At 42.8% G+C, this 18,047-nt stretch overlaps 1 protein-coding gene across 8 annotated transcripts in view; it reads left to right on the top strand.

Annotated features, from left to right (window-relative positions):
* The window catches only part of TCF3 (transcription factor 3), an 861,587-nt gene that overhangs the window by 675,076 nt on the left and 168,464 nt on the right, over positions 1–18,047 (top strand). For 6 of the 8 annotated variants that reach the window (XM_069216217.1, XM_069216218.1, XM_069216216.1 and 3 more), the window contains exon 15: positions 16,236–16,325. The exons of the other annotated variants lie outside the window; for them this stretch is intronic. In XM_069216217.1, the coding sequence (XP_069072318.1) occupies positions 16,236–16,325 (90 nt within the window). The remainder of the gene's footprint in view (positions 1–16,235; positions 16,326–18,047) is intronic. 8 annotated transcript variants of the gene reach the window in all.

Raw genomic sequence — 18,047 nt, 5'->3', positions numbered from 1 at the left:
TGCAGCTACACATGCCATCGAACAGAAAATGTCACTTACCCAGTGTACATCTGTTCGTGTCATGAGACGCTGCAGATTCACATGTGCCCTCCCACCTCCCCGGGAGCCTGTAGCCGTTTTAAGTTGAGAAAAAAATTAGACTTGTACATTTGTAAATATATCACTTTTAAACACATTATGTACATAAATATTTACTCCATTGCATGGGCACTATTACTATATACACAACTCCTACCTCACCCTCTGCGGGGGAAAAAATCTAAGATGGAGTCGACGCCCATGCGCAATGGAGCCGAAAGGGGAGGAGTCCCTCGATCTCGTGACTCGAAAAAGACTTCTTCGAAGAAAAACAACTTGTATCACTCCGAGACCAACACTAGATGGCGGGATGTGCACAGCATGTGAATCTGCAGCGTCTCATGCCACAAACAGATGTACACTGGGTAAGTGACATTTTCCATATGGCGGGCTTAGCTGTAGATAAACATGCTTTGCATAAGTCCATCCTCTAGTGTTGTACTCTGAGTATTACAAGTTGTTTTTCTTCGAAGGTTTTTGAATTACAGGATTGAGTGACACCTCTCGGTGATACTGTGCATGGGCATCAAGTCCTTTGTTGGATTGTTTCTTTCCGCCGTCTGGTTCAGATGTGTGCCCTCTCGCTCCGGTACAGCCCGGTTCAGCATCTTCTGAACTTTCCTTTAACTTTCTATCAACTTCAGTATAGTTTTGATTGTGTTTTTCCACTTTTATACTCAATCTGATTGCAGTCGTTTGGGATGATTACGAGCCCTAGGGGGCGACCTCGCCCTTTCGGGGCCTACTTTGACACATAGTCGAACAATGGTAGGCTGATTGAATGGTCTCTGTTTTGATTCTGTCCTTGGTGTCACGCCAGATTTCCCTACACCGATCAGCATTTGGTGTGTAATCTCTGCCTGTCCCCGGGACATAGTGAAAACTACTGTGACGCCTGTATATCATTTAGAGTCAAAAAGACTCTTCGGGATTGAAAGACACGTTGAATGGAGATGGCGTCCAAGTCGTCAAGAGCACACACCAGACATCTTCGGAGGTGAACACACGCAAGAAGTAGTAGGACAGCGTGTAGCTGTTTTCATTGCAGATTCAGATTCCAATCAAGACTCTGATGTAGACAGCCAATCCATACCACCAATGCAGTACGTGACTATACCAGCCCCGTCACACCGAACAAAGACTATTAAAAAGACTCCTTGTAGGAAAGTGCCACTGTTCGCATGGTTACCCCTACCCCACACACACACACTTTTTGCCTAGTGTTGATGCCAACTTTGATTGAAATTGTGCTGGGATCCTGCTAACCAGGCCCTAGCACCAGTGTTCTTTCCCTAAAACTGAACCTTTGTTTCCACAATTGGCACAGCCCTGGCACACAGTTAAGTCCCTTGTAAAAGGTACCCCTGTACCAAGGTCCCTGTGGTCAGGGAAGGTCTCTAAGGGCTGCAGCATGTATTATGCCACCCTAGGGACCCCTCACTCAGCCCATGCACACTTCCTTGCAGCTTGTGTGTGCTGGTACGGAGAAAAAGGCAAAGTTGACATGGCACCCCTCTCAGGGTGCCATTCCCACAAACCACTGCCTGTGGCATAGGTAAGCCACCCTTCTAGCAGGCCTTGCAGCCCTAAGCCAGGGTGCACTATACCACAGGTGAGGGCATAGCTGCATGAGCAACATGCCCCTACAGTGTCGAAGTCCATTCTTAGACATTGTAAGTGCAGTGTACCTACATTAAGTATATGGTCTGGAACCATAATGGCTTCACTGAATACTGGGAAGTTTGGTGTTAAACTTCTCAGCACAATAAACCCACACAGCTGCCAGTGTGGGATTTATTGAAAAATGCACACAGAGGGCATCTTAGAGATGCTCCCTGTATGTTAGCCCAACTGCTAGTGTAGGACTGACCAGTCTGGGCCAGCCTGCAACTTTCAGACGCGTTTATGACCACATGGGGGGAGTGCCTTTGTGCACTCTGTGCTCAGAAACAAAGCCTGGACTGGGTGGAGGTGCTTCACACCTCCCCCTGCAGGAACTGTAGCACCTGGCGATGAGCCTAAAAGGCTCAAGTCTCGGGTTACAGTGCCCCAGGGCACTCCAGCTAGTGGAGATGCCCACCCACCGGACACCGACCCCACTTTTGGCGGCAAGTCCGGGGAGATAATGAGAAAAACAAGGAGTGACCAGCCCAGCCAGGACTGCCCCTAAGGTGTCTAGAACTGAGGTGACACCCTCCATGCAGAAACCACCATCGTGGTTTGGAGGAAAGGAACCACTAGGGATAGGAATGTGACCCCCTCCCCAAGGGCAGTGGGCACAAGGAGGGTGTAGTCACCCTCAGTAGCCATTGGCTACTGCCCTCTGACCCCTAACACACCCCTAAATCCAGGATTTAAGGGCCTCCCTGAACCCAGCTCACCAGATTCCTGACGACCTACAAAGAGGACTGCTAAGCTGAAAACCCCAGCAGGAAAGAATGACAACTGCTTTGGCCCCAGCCTTACCAGCCTGTCTCCTGCTTCAAAGAACCTGCAAGAACACAGCAATGCGTCCAGCGGGTCCAGTGAGACTGCCCTGCACCCAAAAGGACCAAGAACTCAGGATGCGTGAGTCCTGATCCCTGTGCACCCGACGCCCACGGCCTGTGTCCAGGTGGTCCACCCAGCAAGAAAGGGTCCCCCTGGCGATTGGGAAAAAGAGCCCACCCTCGGTTGACCCTTCCAAGCCCCATGACGACGCCTGCAGAGAGAATCAAGAGGACCCCCGCAGCACCCAGGCCTTGGAGAACCTGACCCCAAGTGCCGCATTGACCAGCAGGCGACCCTTTTTCCTGTCCGACCAGTGGTGTGCCAGAGACATCACCCCCCCCCCGTGCCCCAAAGACTCCCCACCCAACAAACCCTCACCTGCAGCCTCTGAGTGACCCCTGGGGTCTCCCAGTAGACCTGCATTGGAAATCTGACATCCTGTGCGTTCCCTGCACCCGGCTGCCCCTCTGCCGCTGTGATTTTGGTGCCTACTTGTGGCCCCTCCAGTGCTCTTCAAATCTTCCCCCGGTCTGCCCTCCGAGTCGTGGGTACTTAACTGCTGGCTGACCAGATTCCGAATACCCTCTATCTCAATAGGAGCCCATGTTAACTTGGCTCTACTTTTACCTCTGCACCCGACTGGCCTGTGTTGCTGGTGGTGGGTGTTTGGGGTTAACTTGAACCCCCAAAGACAGACTACCTAAAACCTGGAGATAGGAACTGTAAGTTGAATACTTACCTGTAAAACTGTATAATCTTCCCCCACGAACTGTTGAAAATTGCACTGTCAACTTTTAAAATAACTTTTTGCCATTTTAAAGAAAACTGTAGACATTGTTAATTTCATTCAAAGTTCTAAGTATGATTATGCAAAGTACCTTACATTTTATGTACTTACCCGCAAACTGAATGTTGTGGTTCTAGAAATAAATTAACAAAACATATTTTTCTATATAAAATACTATTGGCCTGGAGTTAAGTCATTGAGTGTGTGTTTTCACTTATTGCTTGTGTGTGTACAACAAATGCTTAACACTGCCCTCTGATAAGCCTAACTGCTCGAGCATACTACCACAAATAGAACATTAGTATGATCTATTATTGCCTCTTGGGGAACCCCTGGACTCTGTGCAAACTATATCTCATATGTCTCCCCTCTAGCAGGCCTTACAGCCCTAAGGCAGGGTGCACTATACCAAAGGTGAGGGCATAGTTGCATGAGCACTATGCCCCTACAGTGTCGAACCAAACCTTAGACATTGTAAGTGCAGGGTATTTATAAAGAGTATATGGTCTGGGAGTTTGTCAGATACGAACTCAACAGTTCCATAATGACCACACTGAAATCTGGGATGTTTGGTATCAAACTTCTCAGCACAATAAATGCACACTGATACTAGTGTGGAATGTATTGTAAAATGCACCCAGAGGGCATCTTAGAGATGCCCCCTGAATACCAGTCCGACTCTAGTGCTAGGCTGACCAGTTTCTGCAAGCCTGCCACAACCAGACGTGTTTCTGGCCACATGGGGTGAGTGCCTTTGTCACTCTGTGACCAGGAACAAAGCCTGCACTGGGTGGAGGTGCTTCTCACCTCCCCCTGCAGGAACTGTAACACCTGGTGGTGAGCCTTAAAGGCTCCTGCCTGTTGTTACAGCACTGCAGGACATCCCAACTAGTAGAGACGCCCGCCCCTCCGGACAGAGCCCCCACTTCTGGCGGCAAGTCTAGAGGAGATAATGAGAAAAACAAGGAGGAGTCACCTACCAGTCAGGACAGCCCCTAAGGTGCCCTGAGCTGAGGTGACCCCTGCCTTTAGGAATCTTCCATCTTGAGTTTGGAGGACTCCCCCAATAGGAATAGGGATGTGCCTCCCTCCCCTCTGGGAGCAAACCCAACGTCCTACTTTGTGTACTGCACCCGGCTGCCCCTGTGCCACTGAGGGTGTGTTTTGTGGGCTTGTGACCCATCCCCCCTACCCCCTGCCAACCCTGTGCTCTACAAAACCCCCCTGGTCTGCTCCCTGAGGACTCAGCTACTTACCTGTAAGCAGACTAGGACCGGAGCACCCCTGTTCTTCATAGGCGCCTATGTGTTTTGGGCCCTCCTTTGACCTCTGCACCTGACCTGCCCTGTGTTGCTGGTGTGGTGACTTTGGGGTTTCCTTGAACCCTCAACAGTGGGCTGCCTATGCCCAGGAAACTGACTGTGTAAGTACTTTACTTACCTGAGAAAACTAACCAAACTTACCTCCCCCAGGAACTGTTGATGTTTGCACTGTGTCCACTTTTAAAATTTCTACTTTAACTAAAACTGTGTACACTACTGTTTCAAATCAAAGTTCCATACTTACCTGTGTGAAGTACCTTGCATTCTATGTACTTACCTCAAATTTTGAATCTTGTGGTTCTAAAATAAATTAAGAAAATATATTTTTCTATATAAATCCTATTGGCCTGGAGTTAAACCTTTGAGTGTGTGTTCCTCATTGTCTGTGTGTGTACAACAAATGCTTAACACTACCCTCTGATAAGCCTACTGCTCTACCACAAAATAGAGCATTAGTATTATCTAACTTTGCCACTATCAACCTCTAAGGGGAACTCTTGGACTCTGTGCACACTCTCTTTCACTTCGGGATAGTATATACAGAGCCAACTTCCTACAAATGAATATTCCACCTTGAACACTTCATCAGAATGTAGGGAAATATTGGCCAAAGCCAGTGCCGACACCACCAATAAGACCTATAAACTAAAATGGAAGCGTTTCTGTTTGTGGTGTGCTGCAAAAGCAGTCCATCCTATCTCATCTCCCCCGGAGCAGATGCTTCCTTATTTGTTGCACTTAGCGAAATCTGGGCTTTCATATTCTTTCACACGAGTACATATGGCGGCAATCTCAAGAGATCGGTGCTCTCAGCACACCTCCTCACTATATTCTACCAGAATTGTAAAACAATTCCTCAAGGGCCTTTTTAGACTGTTTCCATCGGTGCATAAACCTGCACTGTTATGGTCCCTTAACATAGTGTTGGGACAACTCACGAAGCCACCTTTCGAACCAATCCACAGGTCAGAGTAAAAGTTCCCCTTGTGGAAGACGTCACTTTTATTGACTCTCACATCAGCAAAAAGGGTGAGTGACATACAAGCCTTCACCATCAAAGAACCTTTTCTTCAGTTCACTCCAAAGGGATTGATAGTTCGAATAAATCCAAAATATATACCAAAGGTACCATCAGACTTCCATTTAAATGAGCCGGTAGTCTTAAGGACATTTTTTCCTAACCCACAAACGGTTGCGGGGAAAGCACTGCATTCGCTGGATGTAAGCAGATGTTTAAAGTTCTATCTTCAAAGAACACAGAGCATTTGGAAATCGGACCAGCTATTTGTAGCTTTTGGAGATGCCAGAAAGGGCTCTGCGATATCTAAGCAGACCATTGCCAGGTGGATGGGTCTAGCGATACAGTTTTGCCATGCCCAAGTAGGAAGGTTGCTTCAAAGTAAAGTTAAAGCCCACTCTACCAGAGCGATGGCCACATCAGCGGCGCTCTTCGCTGGAGTACCCTTGCAACAGGGCGGGCAGCAATACGGTCCAGCCAGCATACTTTTACAAAACACTACTGCTTCGATGTGATGAACAAGACGGACACGGCGGTTGGGCAGGCAGTGTTGAGACATCTATTCCATTAAGGTGCATTAAGGTGAGCCTCTGTGGTTATCCCACCTTCCACTTGAAAGGTATGTGATCTATAATTGTCTAATGTTATTATTGGTATTTTCATTATTATTATTGTTGTTATTCTCGGTACATACCTATATTGCTTTCTAATATTAACTGAATGTAACATCATTCCTGTTATTATGGATGTTATGGCTAGTTTAAACAGTATTACTGCTCTCTACTCTAATTCAAGCATGTGAATCTATGACAGATCCAATACTGGAGAAGAAAATTGGTTACTTAACTGTAACTATAGTTCTCCAGTATTGGTATCTTTCATAGATTCACATGCAACCCACCCTCCTCCCCTCAGAGTCTCTCCTTAATCATAAAACTATCTACTGCACACTCGTACTAGAAAATCTGAGGGAATCAGACTCTGTGGGGAGTGTTCCCGATGGTGCTGACGCTTGATTGGTTATAGTTCAAGTTTGGTTATCTTTTTGTTTTTTTGTTTTATTAAAAGAACATGGATAGGCTATAACAGTGCCTATTTGGGCCATTAGGGGCTAGTGTGATACACATGCTGTTATTTATATGTAAAGTTACCGTGAAGCTCCCACCTTGACGACGGGGGTGATTTAAGGATGTGAATCTATGAAAGGTACAAATACTGGAGAGCTATAGTTATAGGTAAGTAACCATTTTTTTTCCTGCTGCTCTGTTCCTTAGACAAATGACAAAAAAAATTGTGGATGAAGATTTTCTACTTGGGACACAATAGATATCTATATCTGTGTATATATCTATCTTTACATTACTCTGGACGTACAATCCAGTGTTATCCTGTCCCCTTATTTACCTTTAGATACCGTTAATACAAGTATTTTCACTGTCTGATCGGGGCCTACTCCTCTGCTGTACCTTGTCATGTGAGAAGCTTGCTAAGAAATATATATGCACACTTATCTGCAAATTTATACAGCAGCACAATCTGCTGTCACCAAGTCTCAATTTCTAAGGTTGTAAGGAATCTTCATCACTTGCAGGTTGCCTTGGGTCATTTGCATGTGCAGCTAAACAGGTAGAATGCAGTTTATTTTTCACTGTAGGGCTGTGTCTGTGGGATTTTGTGTCTGATAGAGCTCTAAGCCATGGGTTTTGTCAAGCATGTGGATAGGTCTCCATTTTCTTTTTTTAAGTATTGAATGGACTATGTGCCGGCTCGGCATTTGTGACCATTGCACAAAGCAATACTCTGTGCGGTATGTACTGGTATGGTAAATTTTCCTCCTTAGGGAACGAACCACACAGCCCAGTATCTTTCAGTCAAATGTGGTCACATTTGTACAAGTGATAATGCCGTGTGCCAGGCTTTGTTTTGGCATCACAAGTTCCAAACTTTGTTACGACATGGAGACAGTAATACTGGAAGTTGAACTTTGTGATCCTGGGGCGGAGTACCTCCATGGTGTCCATGCTCAGAATGGGTCAGTGCACCTGTTTTTCCTGACTCTGCACCATCTGCGGCTCCTAGTAGAAAATACTGAGCACAGTGGTTGCCTTTTCATGTCTGCCCTCTACTCAAGGTACTGTCTATAGCTTATATATTAACCTATGCAATGTTTTGGTTAATATGCACAGTAAAAGCAGTGCAGTTTCACCAGCTCATAATCTTCTTGCCATTGTGCATGGGCACTTAACATGTTCGTGATATGGCCAGTGATCCTTCTGTATGAAGAGATGCAGCTTCTATGGACATGTTTGTCACACCATAGCAGTGTAAACCTAAGGACTGGAGTGTTGTTTTGTGCAATGTTGTGTAGGAGAACAATGGTTCTGGAGGCATACATATACGCAGATATCTTTTTTTCACTATCCTGATACCCGAGCTTGCATATTTCAAAGATCCGATCTGCTCTCAGAGTATAGAATCATGAATGTGCCACCTTGGATTGGGAGAGCCTGCCCAGAGTCCGGCTGTAAACTTGGTAGCTACTGAGCAGTAATATGCAGTGAACAGTGAGCTGTAGAAATATTATGTAAGCTGTGTGTCAAGGAAGCAAGTGGAAGTAGGTGCTAGGTCTAGAGACATGGATAGTCACACAATCATATTAAGTGGATTAGCATGAGCTGTGTTGGTCCCAGGAAGACCATTCATCACAGAAGAGTACTTAGAGGTAGGAGCTGCATTCATATTGTATGACCCCCCCCAGAGTGCACGAAAGTTGTAAAAGTTAATCAAAAACCCAGTGCTTTCTGTTTTCTGCTGGAAAAACAAATATTCCCTTCAGTGGTATCTTATGGCTAATAATCTGTTCAGTCAGGATCACCCTTTAATTTAGAGTCCTCATCTGCCTTTAGGCTGGATTTTCACTATACATATATCACGTAGTGGAAGAGTTTCTCCATTGTCTGTGCTGTGGTGGGTACCAGTTAAATTCAGATATCATCTTTGGGGAACAAAAACTGCTTGTCAGTTAGAATGTATTTATGAAATTGCCTTTCAACAGCACTTAACACTTGGGTAATTTTAGACCATTGCAATGGAATGTATAAGCAGAGAAGTGGTGAAGATGATTGCTATTGAGTGGTGCAATACATTGACAGTACATTACATACAATAATATACTGCACATACTTAGATTTTTACATTACACATTTACAATTTCAGGCACAGGGAGAGTGATTTGCACAGAATCACACGATTGTAGATCAAGTCCCGATGGCGGATTATAACAACTCTCTGGGTGCCAAGGTCAGCAACTTAGCCAATAGACCACATTTCCCTTCTTCATAATTTTATTTGTTCTGGCTGCACTTAATGGCTTCTTTTGTTAATATGTTGTGTGTTTCTTTGTTGCTAATAATTTGGTAACAATTCATGAATTTTATTCTCCAGCCTTAAATAAACACCTTTATACTACTGTATTTTTCATTGTACTTTTGGAACTTAGAATATTGAATTGTTCATTTGCCTTATTTGTTGTTTCTAGTACTTTTGCTCGTGCTAAGTAGTGCGTACATACTATTGACGATTTATAGAATGGGACGTTTTATTTGGACTGCAACAACGCATCAAATATTATGAAACCCTTGATGCCCTTATGGAGTCTGATCTTCTGATAATCATTGCGGAAGCTCCATTGTATTTACATAATTAACTGTTCCAAAATTTTCAAGATATGGACATAAGGGAATCATTCATCATGGACTCTTCATTGATATTTATAAGCACAGATTTTTGCTGGATTCACATACTGTGCATCATTCCCTCATCTAGTGACTGTGTTCTTGCATGCAGATGTAAGCGCAAACGTTTTACTTTAGGAATCAAACATACATGCTTTTGTAGGATTCTTAGTGAAGTTGATGGCAAACACACAAAACCCCATGATTTCAATATTATGTTTTTTTCTGCTGATGGTTTTGGAGGAGTCTTCAAGAGCTCCTGTGGGAAAAGTGATACTGTTGAAGTAGAAGGGCCTGCAGCAGGGGAGGCACCTGGGGTTGAATAAAGTTGTGACCAAGATCAGTATGAGTTAAGGATAACTTTATTTTTAATTATTTGTTTAAAAAAAAAAAAATACTGCAGGCTTCAGCCAGGTGAAGAATGACTATAGGGAAGGTTATTTATTTTAGATCTCGTCAAAGCCATTTTGTGAAACAATTTCAAAACAGGATAAAATATTGACATAATGGGCAGACATTAAGATGCTGTGTCTGATTGTTCAGTAGAAAAAAGACTACAGTCTGTTAAAAATGGGTTTTAGGTTCGTGGAGGTGGCTCGGGAGCATCACTGGTCAAATTTTGATCTCAAGGAGATCCTTATATAATGTTGAGTATAAGTATTAGTCCCTTATAAAAGTATTCAGACCAAGACCGAAGACTTTGAAGTATAAAATGTCTCAACATAGTACTCCTTGAGCATCTGAGTCACAGACTAAGTTTTCAGTACACTTGATCAGTGACAAGCCATGTAAAAACAAACCGTCAACATCAGAACAGAAGTCATTGGAGGAGGGTTTTGAGAAATGCTACCCTTCACGATTCTGGTCAAGGGCTCAGACACCAACAACACAGACCATTTCCAAACAAAGACAGTAGGAATTGAGGGGCATTTGAAAAATGGAGAAAGCAGCAGCCATGTAATTATACGTTACTAGCTGCTTAGATGCATTGCTAAACAGATATTGGCTTTAATGAGGAGGAAGGAATTAAACATTTTCCAAAAATACATTAAAAGATGAGCAAAGCTCATTAAGGTTGAGATGTTCCAAATGACATCTCTGCAAAAGCTCATATTTGTATAGCAAAGCAATATGTTGGTGACCATTGATCTGAAAGATGTCTACTGTCATGCAATGATGCATGCATCATACCAAAATTTCTCAGGTTTGTGATGCATATTATTAGTTCAAGTTACTATCTTTTGATCTAAAATGAAGAATATTCACATTATGTGCTGCAGTAGTACCAGTGCAACGAAGAGGCCCAGCTGTATGTGTTTCACTAGTACTTGAAGGATCGGCTGTGGAAGTGAACTTTGTTTCAGGAATATTGATGCAGAATTTAGAAAGATGAAAGAAAAAGGATCACCAATTTCACAGAAGCAGAATTTTTCTGGGGAACAGTTCTAAAAACAGAATTTATTAGCAACCCCAATGCTAGATCAGTGGCTTTACAAATACATTTATTTCTCGCCAGACATAGTCTCCTATAGTGATGACTGTGATCTGATTACTGGGAATTATTGTATCTTGCACAGATGCATGACTTGACAATCCAGGAGTGGTTGAACAACACCCCTCCCCCATTGCATTCAGTGTCACATCCGGGTTGGAGTTCATATTGGGCACTCTTAATAATCGTGACAGTGGTCAACTCGGGGGAGGGGTTCTTTAATGCACATCAACTATTTAGAGGTGAAGACAGTATTTTGGCCTTGAAAACATAAGTGTCAAATTTCCAAGGGTTTAGTATATTTGAGCAAACAATACAAACACAATGTTTTACTTCAACATACAGGAACGGCATCATACTTGCTATCAAATTTTGTACAGGAAATTTGGCAGTGGCTATTAGAAATATCATACCCCTTGCACATTCTCTACGAGGAGAAGCAAATGTGCATGTAGCTATATTGAGCAGGTTGCCAGGGACATCCACTGGGTGGGACCTCAAACGTTAGCCATACATTTTTTTAAACAAAGGCACATAATACAGAAATGCAAACCACCACACTTGGCATCCAGAATTTATTGCCCTTGATGCTCTGTCAGTGAATTGGTGTGGACTGTTTGGTTTTAATTTCCCCTTTTGACTAATTGCAACAGTCACAAGCCTACATTTACCATAGATTGGTGTGCAGAAATTAGACACAAATTGAGGCTGTACCAGGTCCGCATGCATAATATATTTACCTGGCACCACTCTTCCTTTGAGTAACTCCACTTGGGGTTAATGGTTAATATCACTGTATAATCAGTGCACAGCATGTATATTTAAAAAAAGTTCAATCTCTGAAATAAAATAGTTGCTCAACTGAAACAGCAGCTTGAATCGTCTAGATTTGTATTTGTTACACCTCCGTAGTAAAACAAGGTCTTGGTGTTTTTTTTTTTTTTTTCCCCCAGACAGTTTTAACGAAATGGGCATTGTAGGCTTAAGATTGGCATCCAACTGATTATAACTGACTCCAACCATAGTTGACGCCCAGTTAAAAATCTAGTTTAAAGATGCATTTCTAAATCCAACCACTAGATTGCTGAATATTGCACAGCATACGGATCTAGTAACGTTTTAAGCTCAAAACTGTTAATACGGGTAAGTAATTAATTTTATATGTGCCCATGTCTATGAATTCTGAGCACTGTTTGACAAGTCTTTCTATTAATAATGCTAATTGGCTTCAGTCAAATTTGGGAACAAATTCTAAACAAAGAATAACAGAAACTGATAAGTGGAGTGAGACCGGCATTCTCTAGAACCCCTAAAGCAGTGAACTGTTACTTAACTCAGTTTTCAATCTCTGGAGAAAAGATATCGGTATATTTTCGAGACTGGAATTTTCGCAGAATGGTGAAATGGATATGTACCCCTGCTCTGAGTACCTACCTGCATGTGAATCTTGTATCTGAATGTTTATTTAGCGCTGATACAACACTCCTCTAGAGTGTGCACAGACTTCTAGGCATCTCCCTGAATGTGTACAGTCCGGTACTGCTTCTGTGATCTGGAGAGATGCACCAAGCTTGACCATCCTTATGAATTGAGGACTACTGTCCCTTCCTGGGTGTAGCACATAAAGCAGTGGTGGCAGCATACAGTGTTTATAGTGTGACAATACCTTTTTATCTGTCGGCGACAGTGTGGCTTACTAACTCTTCTTGTGTTAACTTGTATGTTATCTCATACCTTTGTGCTGAACTCCCATGTGCATGTAGAGTATGCATGTGGTAGGTTTCTGTAAGTCTGTTTATTGAATACAGTGGGATCCATTTTGGATGCCCTTGTTTAGAATGAGCCAGTAAGGAAGATCAGGATAGCTCCATCCGATAGTGCAAGTGTATTGCCTATATTACTGTGGTAAGAGATAAGAAATTCAGACGCTGAAGTGAAGATATTGGAGACAAGGATTCTTTTAGAAATTTAACAAAGGGCTACTGTTTACTTCTTCCACAGCGCCACCATTTGGTTGATAATAGTGGTGAAGGATGGGATTGCAGTTTGTTATTCAACTTAAAGAACTTTCTAGGTCACTTTCTCTTTTGTCTGTCCCCGATTACTGCTTTAAAGCCTGGTAACAACTAGGTGCAGAAAACTCACATGTTGGTGGCATGTAGTGCTGTAGATACACATGCTGTGCATACCTCTGCCATCTAGGGTTGGGCTCGGACGTGTGCATCTTGATTTTGTTCGGAAAAGTATTTTACTGCCCCGGTGCTGTCTACTGTGAGAAGCGTTACTTTACTTTTGTGTCAGGAGAGCAGCCTAAGGAGGGCACATGAATAGAACCAACCCAAACCTGTTCTGTACTTGGAGACAATGGAACCACTTCCCCTGTCTGGAAAATGTCCATTAAAGTGGCATCCAGACCACCCTACTTTGTTCCAGTCTCATTTTCTCTTGACCAAGGAGGGGAGCGCTTTCCAGAGTACTCGGGACTGCTGTGTAATCAAGGCTGGTGTTAGCTTGAGAATCAGTGTCCCAGAGGTAACAGCACATCACCAGAAGTCTTTGCTTTCTGCTGGAAGAGGTTTGGGTCTGCCTAGTGCCTAGAAGCGTGCCTGTTGATAGAGGGGCAAAGTATGCCTAACCCTGCAGGAATTGAGACAAAGTGAAACCTAGCATGTTCGCAAAGTGTGGAGTACCCAGAAAAAGTGGAAGCTATTGGGGAGTAAAGCCTGGAATGACTCTTAACTTGAGTGGGGTTCCCTAGTCTCTGTACAGTTCTTACTTGAGAACTGGTCAAAAGACTTAACCAAATCAAGCATTGCTGTAACTGCTATCGTCCAGCATGCTATAAACTGGTGATGCTAGCACCAGAAAACGAGTCACCATTGTGTGAGCATCATCTCCCTAGGAAGACACAACTGCATGTAACCTGATCATGCCGGGAGGCCATGTGTGCATGCCGCCGCATATAAACCTGGGTGACTGGAGAGGCTGCTAACGCTAGAGAAACCATGCCGGGACACCGGACCGGCCTTGCAGAATTCACCTAGCCATAAAGACTGAAGGTGCACGCTGCTCCAGTCTTGCCACCTGAGCTGCGAGAACATGGGCGCAGGCATAATGAGGCTTTTCCCGTGGACGCACTCCAAGGAAGATAACTTGCTGAAGAAAATAAAACATGAATGTAAAAATCTAGTAACTGAGCTGTACTTCTGAGCCGGGGGTAACAGTGATATAATCTGCATCTTTTCAAATTGATGTCTTTCCCACCAGAAAGAGGATACTGGTGTGGGAAGGTGTAGCTCCTTTGAAGAATGCAGGCATGGAGACAACCCTGTACGTGCCTACCATTATTGAATTGTGAAAGTAAAGTACTTTCTTTTATTAAAAGGCAAACAGTGGCTGGATATTAAGTTATCGTGCCTGTTGGTTGATTGATGAGTTCTGAGCTCTTGATCCTACACTGTATCCTTGGGTAGCTTGTAGACTGTCTCACTGAGCATCCTGTAACTGCTCACCCTTGCTACTGGGAGGATTTAATGCAGAGATGGTCGTACTTGGGCCACTTTGCAGAGCCACAGAAGAACTGATCCCAGGACACTAGTGGCACATTACTTCATTCATCATGGTTCGGGCACAGTAGCCCCGGTCTTCCCTGTGCGGTTTCCTTTACTGGGTCTGAGAAACACTATTTTCCTTCTGCTTTTTTTGTCTTGGCAAAATGTTACTTTTTTTTTTTTATTTTTTATTTTTTTTATAAAGATGATCCATGAATTATAGGTTTTATTTTTTTCTAGAGTGATTGGTTTCACCCTTGTTGCCCTGCCACTACCTAAGCATTTGAAGATATGGATGCCTGCTGTGGGACTTTTACATCCAGCAAATGAAATCAATTTTTTACATTTCATTCTGGCTTATACGAAAATTTTGTCACTGGCTATTTTCTGACATGTCACTTTAAAAAGCCATCTTTCTTATGCTCCAATACATAAATCCACAGTCATATGTTAAATGTTTTCGCAGAATGAATCTCTTCCTAGTTTGCTCTGCGTTCATCAAGAAAAAGCCTATTTTACATGCTGTGCACGTTGCACGTAAAAAAAGGGATGATTTCACATACCATGGCTTAGAAGAATGGTCGCGCCTCAGATGTCATCACTCCTTCGGGGGGAAAAAAAAAAGCAAAATCATATATACCTTTTAGGTTGTTTCTTTTGTCAGTTTAGTTCATGCCTGCATCACACAGCTCAGTTATTTAATTGATCCATCTTTAATAGTCCTGGATGAAATGGAATTATAATGTGGCCTGAAATTTTTAATTGTTTTTTAAAGGAATTTAATGTAGCTCCAGCACACTCCGATAAATTTAAACTTCTTATTGTCTTATAAGTAAAATGATGCATGTAAGCACTTACAATAGCTTTGGGTTGCAGTAATCTCTTAGGCCTTACCCTCAAAGTAAACAGTGAAGATTTGAGTTTCTTTTGGAGTTAGATGAAGAGGCAGCTTTTTATCCCCTCATCTGCACCAGTCTGGTGTGCATCTCCATTGTTTTGATGACGCACATAATCCTAAAAGAACATCGCTCTTAAATTAAACTACTAATTCTAAATGTTTACTCTCTCCATTTTCTAAAGAAATAAAGAATTTGACAACAGCGGTGAGCTAAAATGTGTTTTGCATGACTATAAAAGATGCTGATTTAATTTTAGTTTCGAACTGCTATTTACCACGTAGCAGTTATTTGGCCTAAACAGACTAAAGTAGTGGGAATTCATTTGTTCACGTGCAGTCTGGCATGATCCAGACATCAGTTTAGTCGTAGTACTCTGTTAATTTGTGGCAAATGTTTGCCTGCTTTTTAGATATTGAAACAAAATGATTTTAATGTGGATTAGAGTAGCTGGAAAGAACAGGTACCATTTTCGTTTTTGCCTTTTTTAGCTAATGATCTGAAGTAAACTTGCAGAAATGACCACTCTAGAGATGCATTGAATCTTTCATCTGCTATGGCACACATTTTACTTGTAAGCATCTATAGTGCTGTACCAGTATTCTATCATCAAGAGGATGGTATTGGAAAGTGCGCCAAAGCTGTAGTATACTGTCGTCAAAGTTGCATGTCCAATTTAGTAACCTTCTCCTCGACTTCTTCTCTAGGCATCTTGTTTTGGTCACTTCTGTGCATTACTGCTCTTCCTTTAGATCAAGTTAAGGCGACATGAGAATTCAAAGAATAGAGGTCCTGGAAGAACCATTTGTCTGACCCTCACCAGGTTTACATCACTGTCCTATTTCATTCTATTCTTTTTGTTCACAGACCGGCGGCCGATCCCTCCAGAGCCAGATCCAGCGCATGAGGGATCTCCTATTCCAGAGCAATTCGTCGCGTTCGCCTTCTCCTACAGAGGTAAGAGGGACCCATTGACTCGCACAGTAAACTAGTTGGGTAGGGTCCCTGCAGGAATAGTGAGCGTCTCTTCATGTTTAGAGCCTTTTTGCTACATGTGGATTACTTCCATCCCTCACTAATGCACCAAAGAAGTCCTTGGACCAGATGACTTATTTGCTCCGGATATTTCTCTGAGGTCTTTGGTACCACCGAGAGGCACCAGTTGTGCTCTCTCAAAGTATGTCTCTAACCCTGGGATTAGCCATATATGAGGCTCTTCTCCTGGTTAATACCTTGTGCTGGTAAGACTGCAGAGTTGAGCCCTACACCTGCAGCTTAGCAGAGGCCCTCCATTTCTTGAACAGCCTCGTTGAAAAAGGAGAATATATGTAATGTAAACGGAGGAGGCAAGAACATTTCATGTCTTCTACCCAGTTGATACTAGTCATTCACCTACGTAAGGAACCTTGTCCCACTTGGACAGATAATTAGTGCTATGCTAGCACTGGAGCGCCATTCCTAACTTGTGGTGCAGCTGGGTTTATTAATGTGTTTCTTTGTTTTTTCTGTTTTTAACAGTTCTTTTGCGCCTAGAGTTAATCAGGCTTTTATTGCTGCTTTGAGTGTTATGCAAATACACATTCTTCAGATGGACATTTTGTGGAGCTGAAAATCGTGGAAGAAAGGGTATCTAGATTTTTCTTTTCTCTGATTTGAATCTACTTGAATGCCTTTTAGGACAGTGGGAGCTATCATCTCGATAATGTAACTATACACTCGTCTCCTGGCATCTTGAAATCCACTTTAATCATGTAGTCTATGCCTTTAGAAGGCAAGCTAGCTATCCAGCGAAATAACTTTTCCCTGGAGGAAGCGGTACACAACACAGGAGGCTAAACTATTTACGTGGTTGACTTTGCTGCGAAGAGCTGTTAAATTGAAACCTACTTAGCTTGTGGTTTAAGCCTGTGAAGCTCTGGTTTACTGCTTCTCTGATGCGCTTATCATGTGGAAAACAGGGGAGCAATCACATTTCATACAAATTAAATAAACATTTATTATACTCTCCATATCTTTCTTTGGTTGATTGCCAGTATTATCTCTTTGTTCAAAGGAGCTGTATGAATATCAGCCAAAACATATCTGATCTCAATTGTGCATTGGCTTGAAGCTCATGTAATTTGCACTAGAATGCTAAACATACTGGGCTTGACCCACTGGTTTTGGAAAAAAAAATCTAATTTGTCTGGTTAAATTTACAGTAAGGATCCATTGTAGAAATCAGTCTTGTCTTTTTTCAGGCGTACCAGTGTTTTCATCTTAGGGGCAATTGGTTGGGTTTAAAGACCAGTGACCTCACTTACTGCTGGCTGGACATAACAAACCTATCATACATTATCCTACCATTGGATAAAAGTTATACTAAGATGTATATCCATTTTCCAACAGGCTTATATAGCAGTATCCAAGTGCACTGCTTCATGGTGACCTGCACTCTAACTCCCAAACAGAGATGCTGCTACCGAGTTAATTAGCAGATTACTAGGACCAAAATCTTTCATAGCTAGAAATGACTCTGTTGTATGTTCCTCAGTAAGATGCTCGTTTCATTGACTTGTTGGTTTATTATCTTGATGTACGTTGGCAAAGTTCTTATAAGTACAAGTTTTGATGATGTTAGTTGCAGTTGCAATTGGGCACTCTAATAGGCAGTCATTGGTTTACTAGCTTGTTTTGAGT

Source organism: Pleurodeles waltl, chromosome 12 (genome assembly GCF_031143425.1).
Source record: "Pleurodeles waltl isolate 20211129_DDA chromosome 12, aPleWal1.hap1.20221129, whole genome shotgun sequence".
Taxonomy (NCBI): domain Eukaryota; kingdom Metazoa; phylum Chordata; class Amphibia; order Caudata; family Salamandridae; genus Pleurodeles; species Pleurodeles waltl.
The sequence above is the reverse complement of the archived record's forward strand: the minus strand, read 5'-3'. Positions and strand labels throughout refer to the sequence as shown.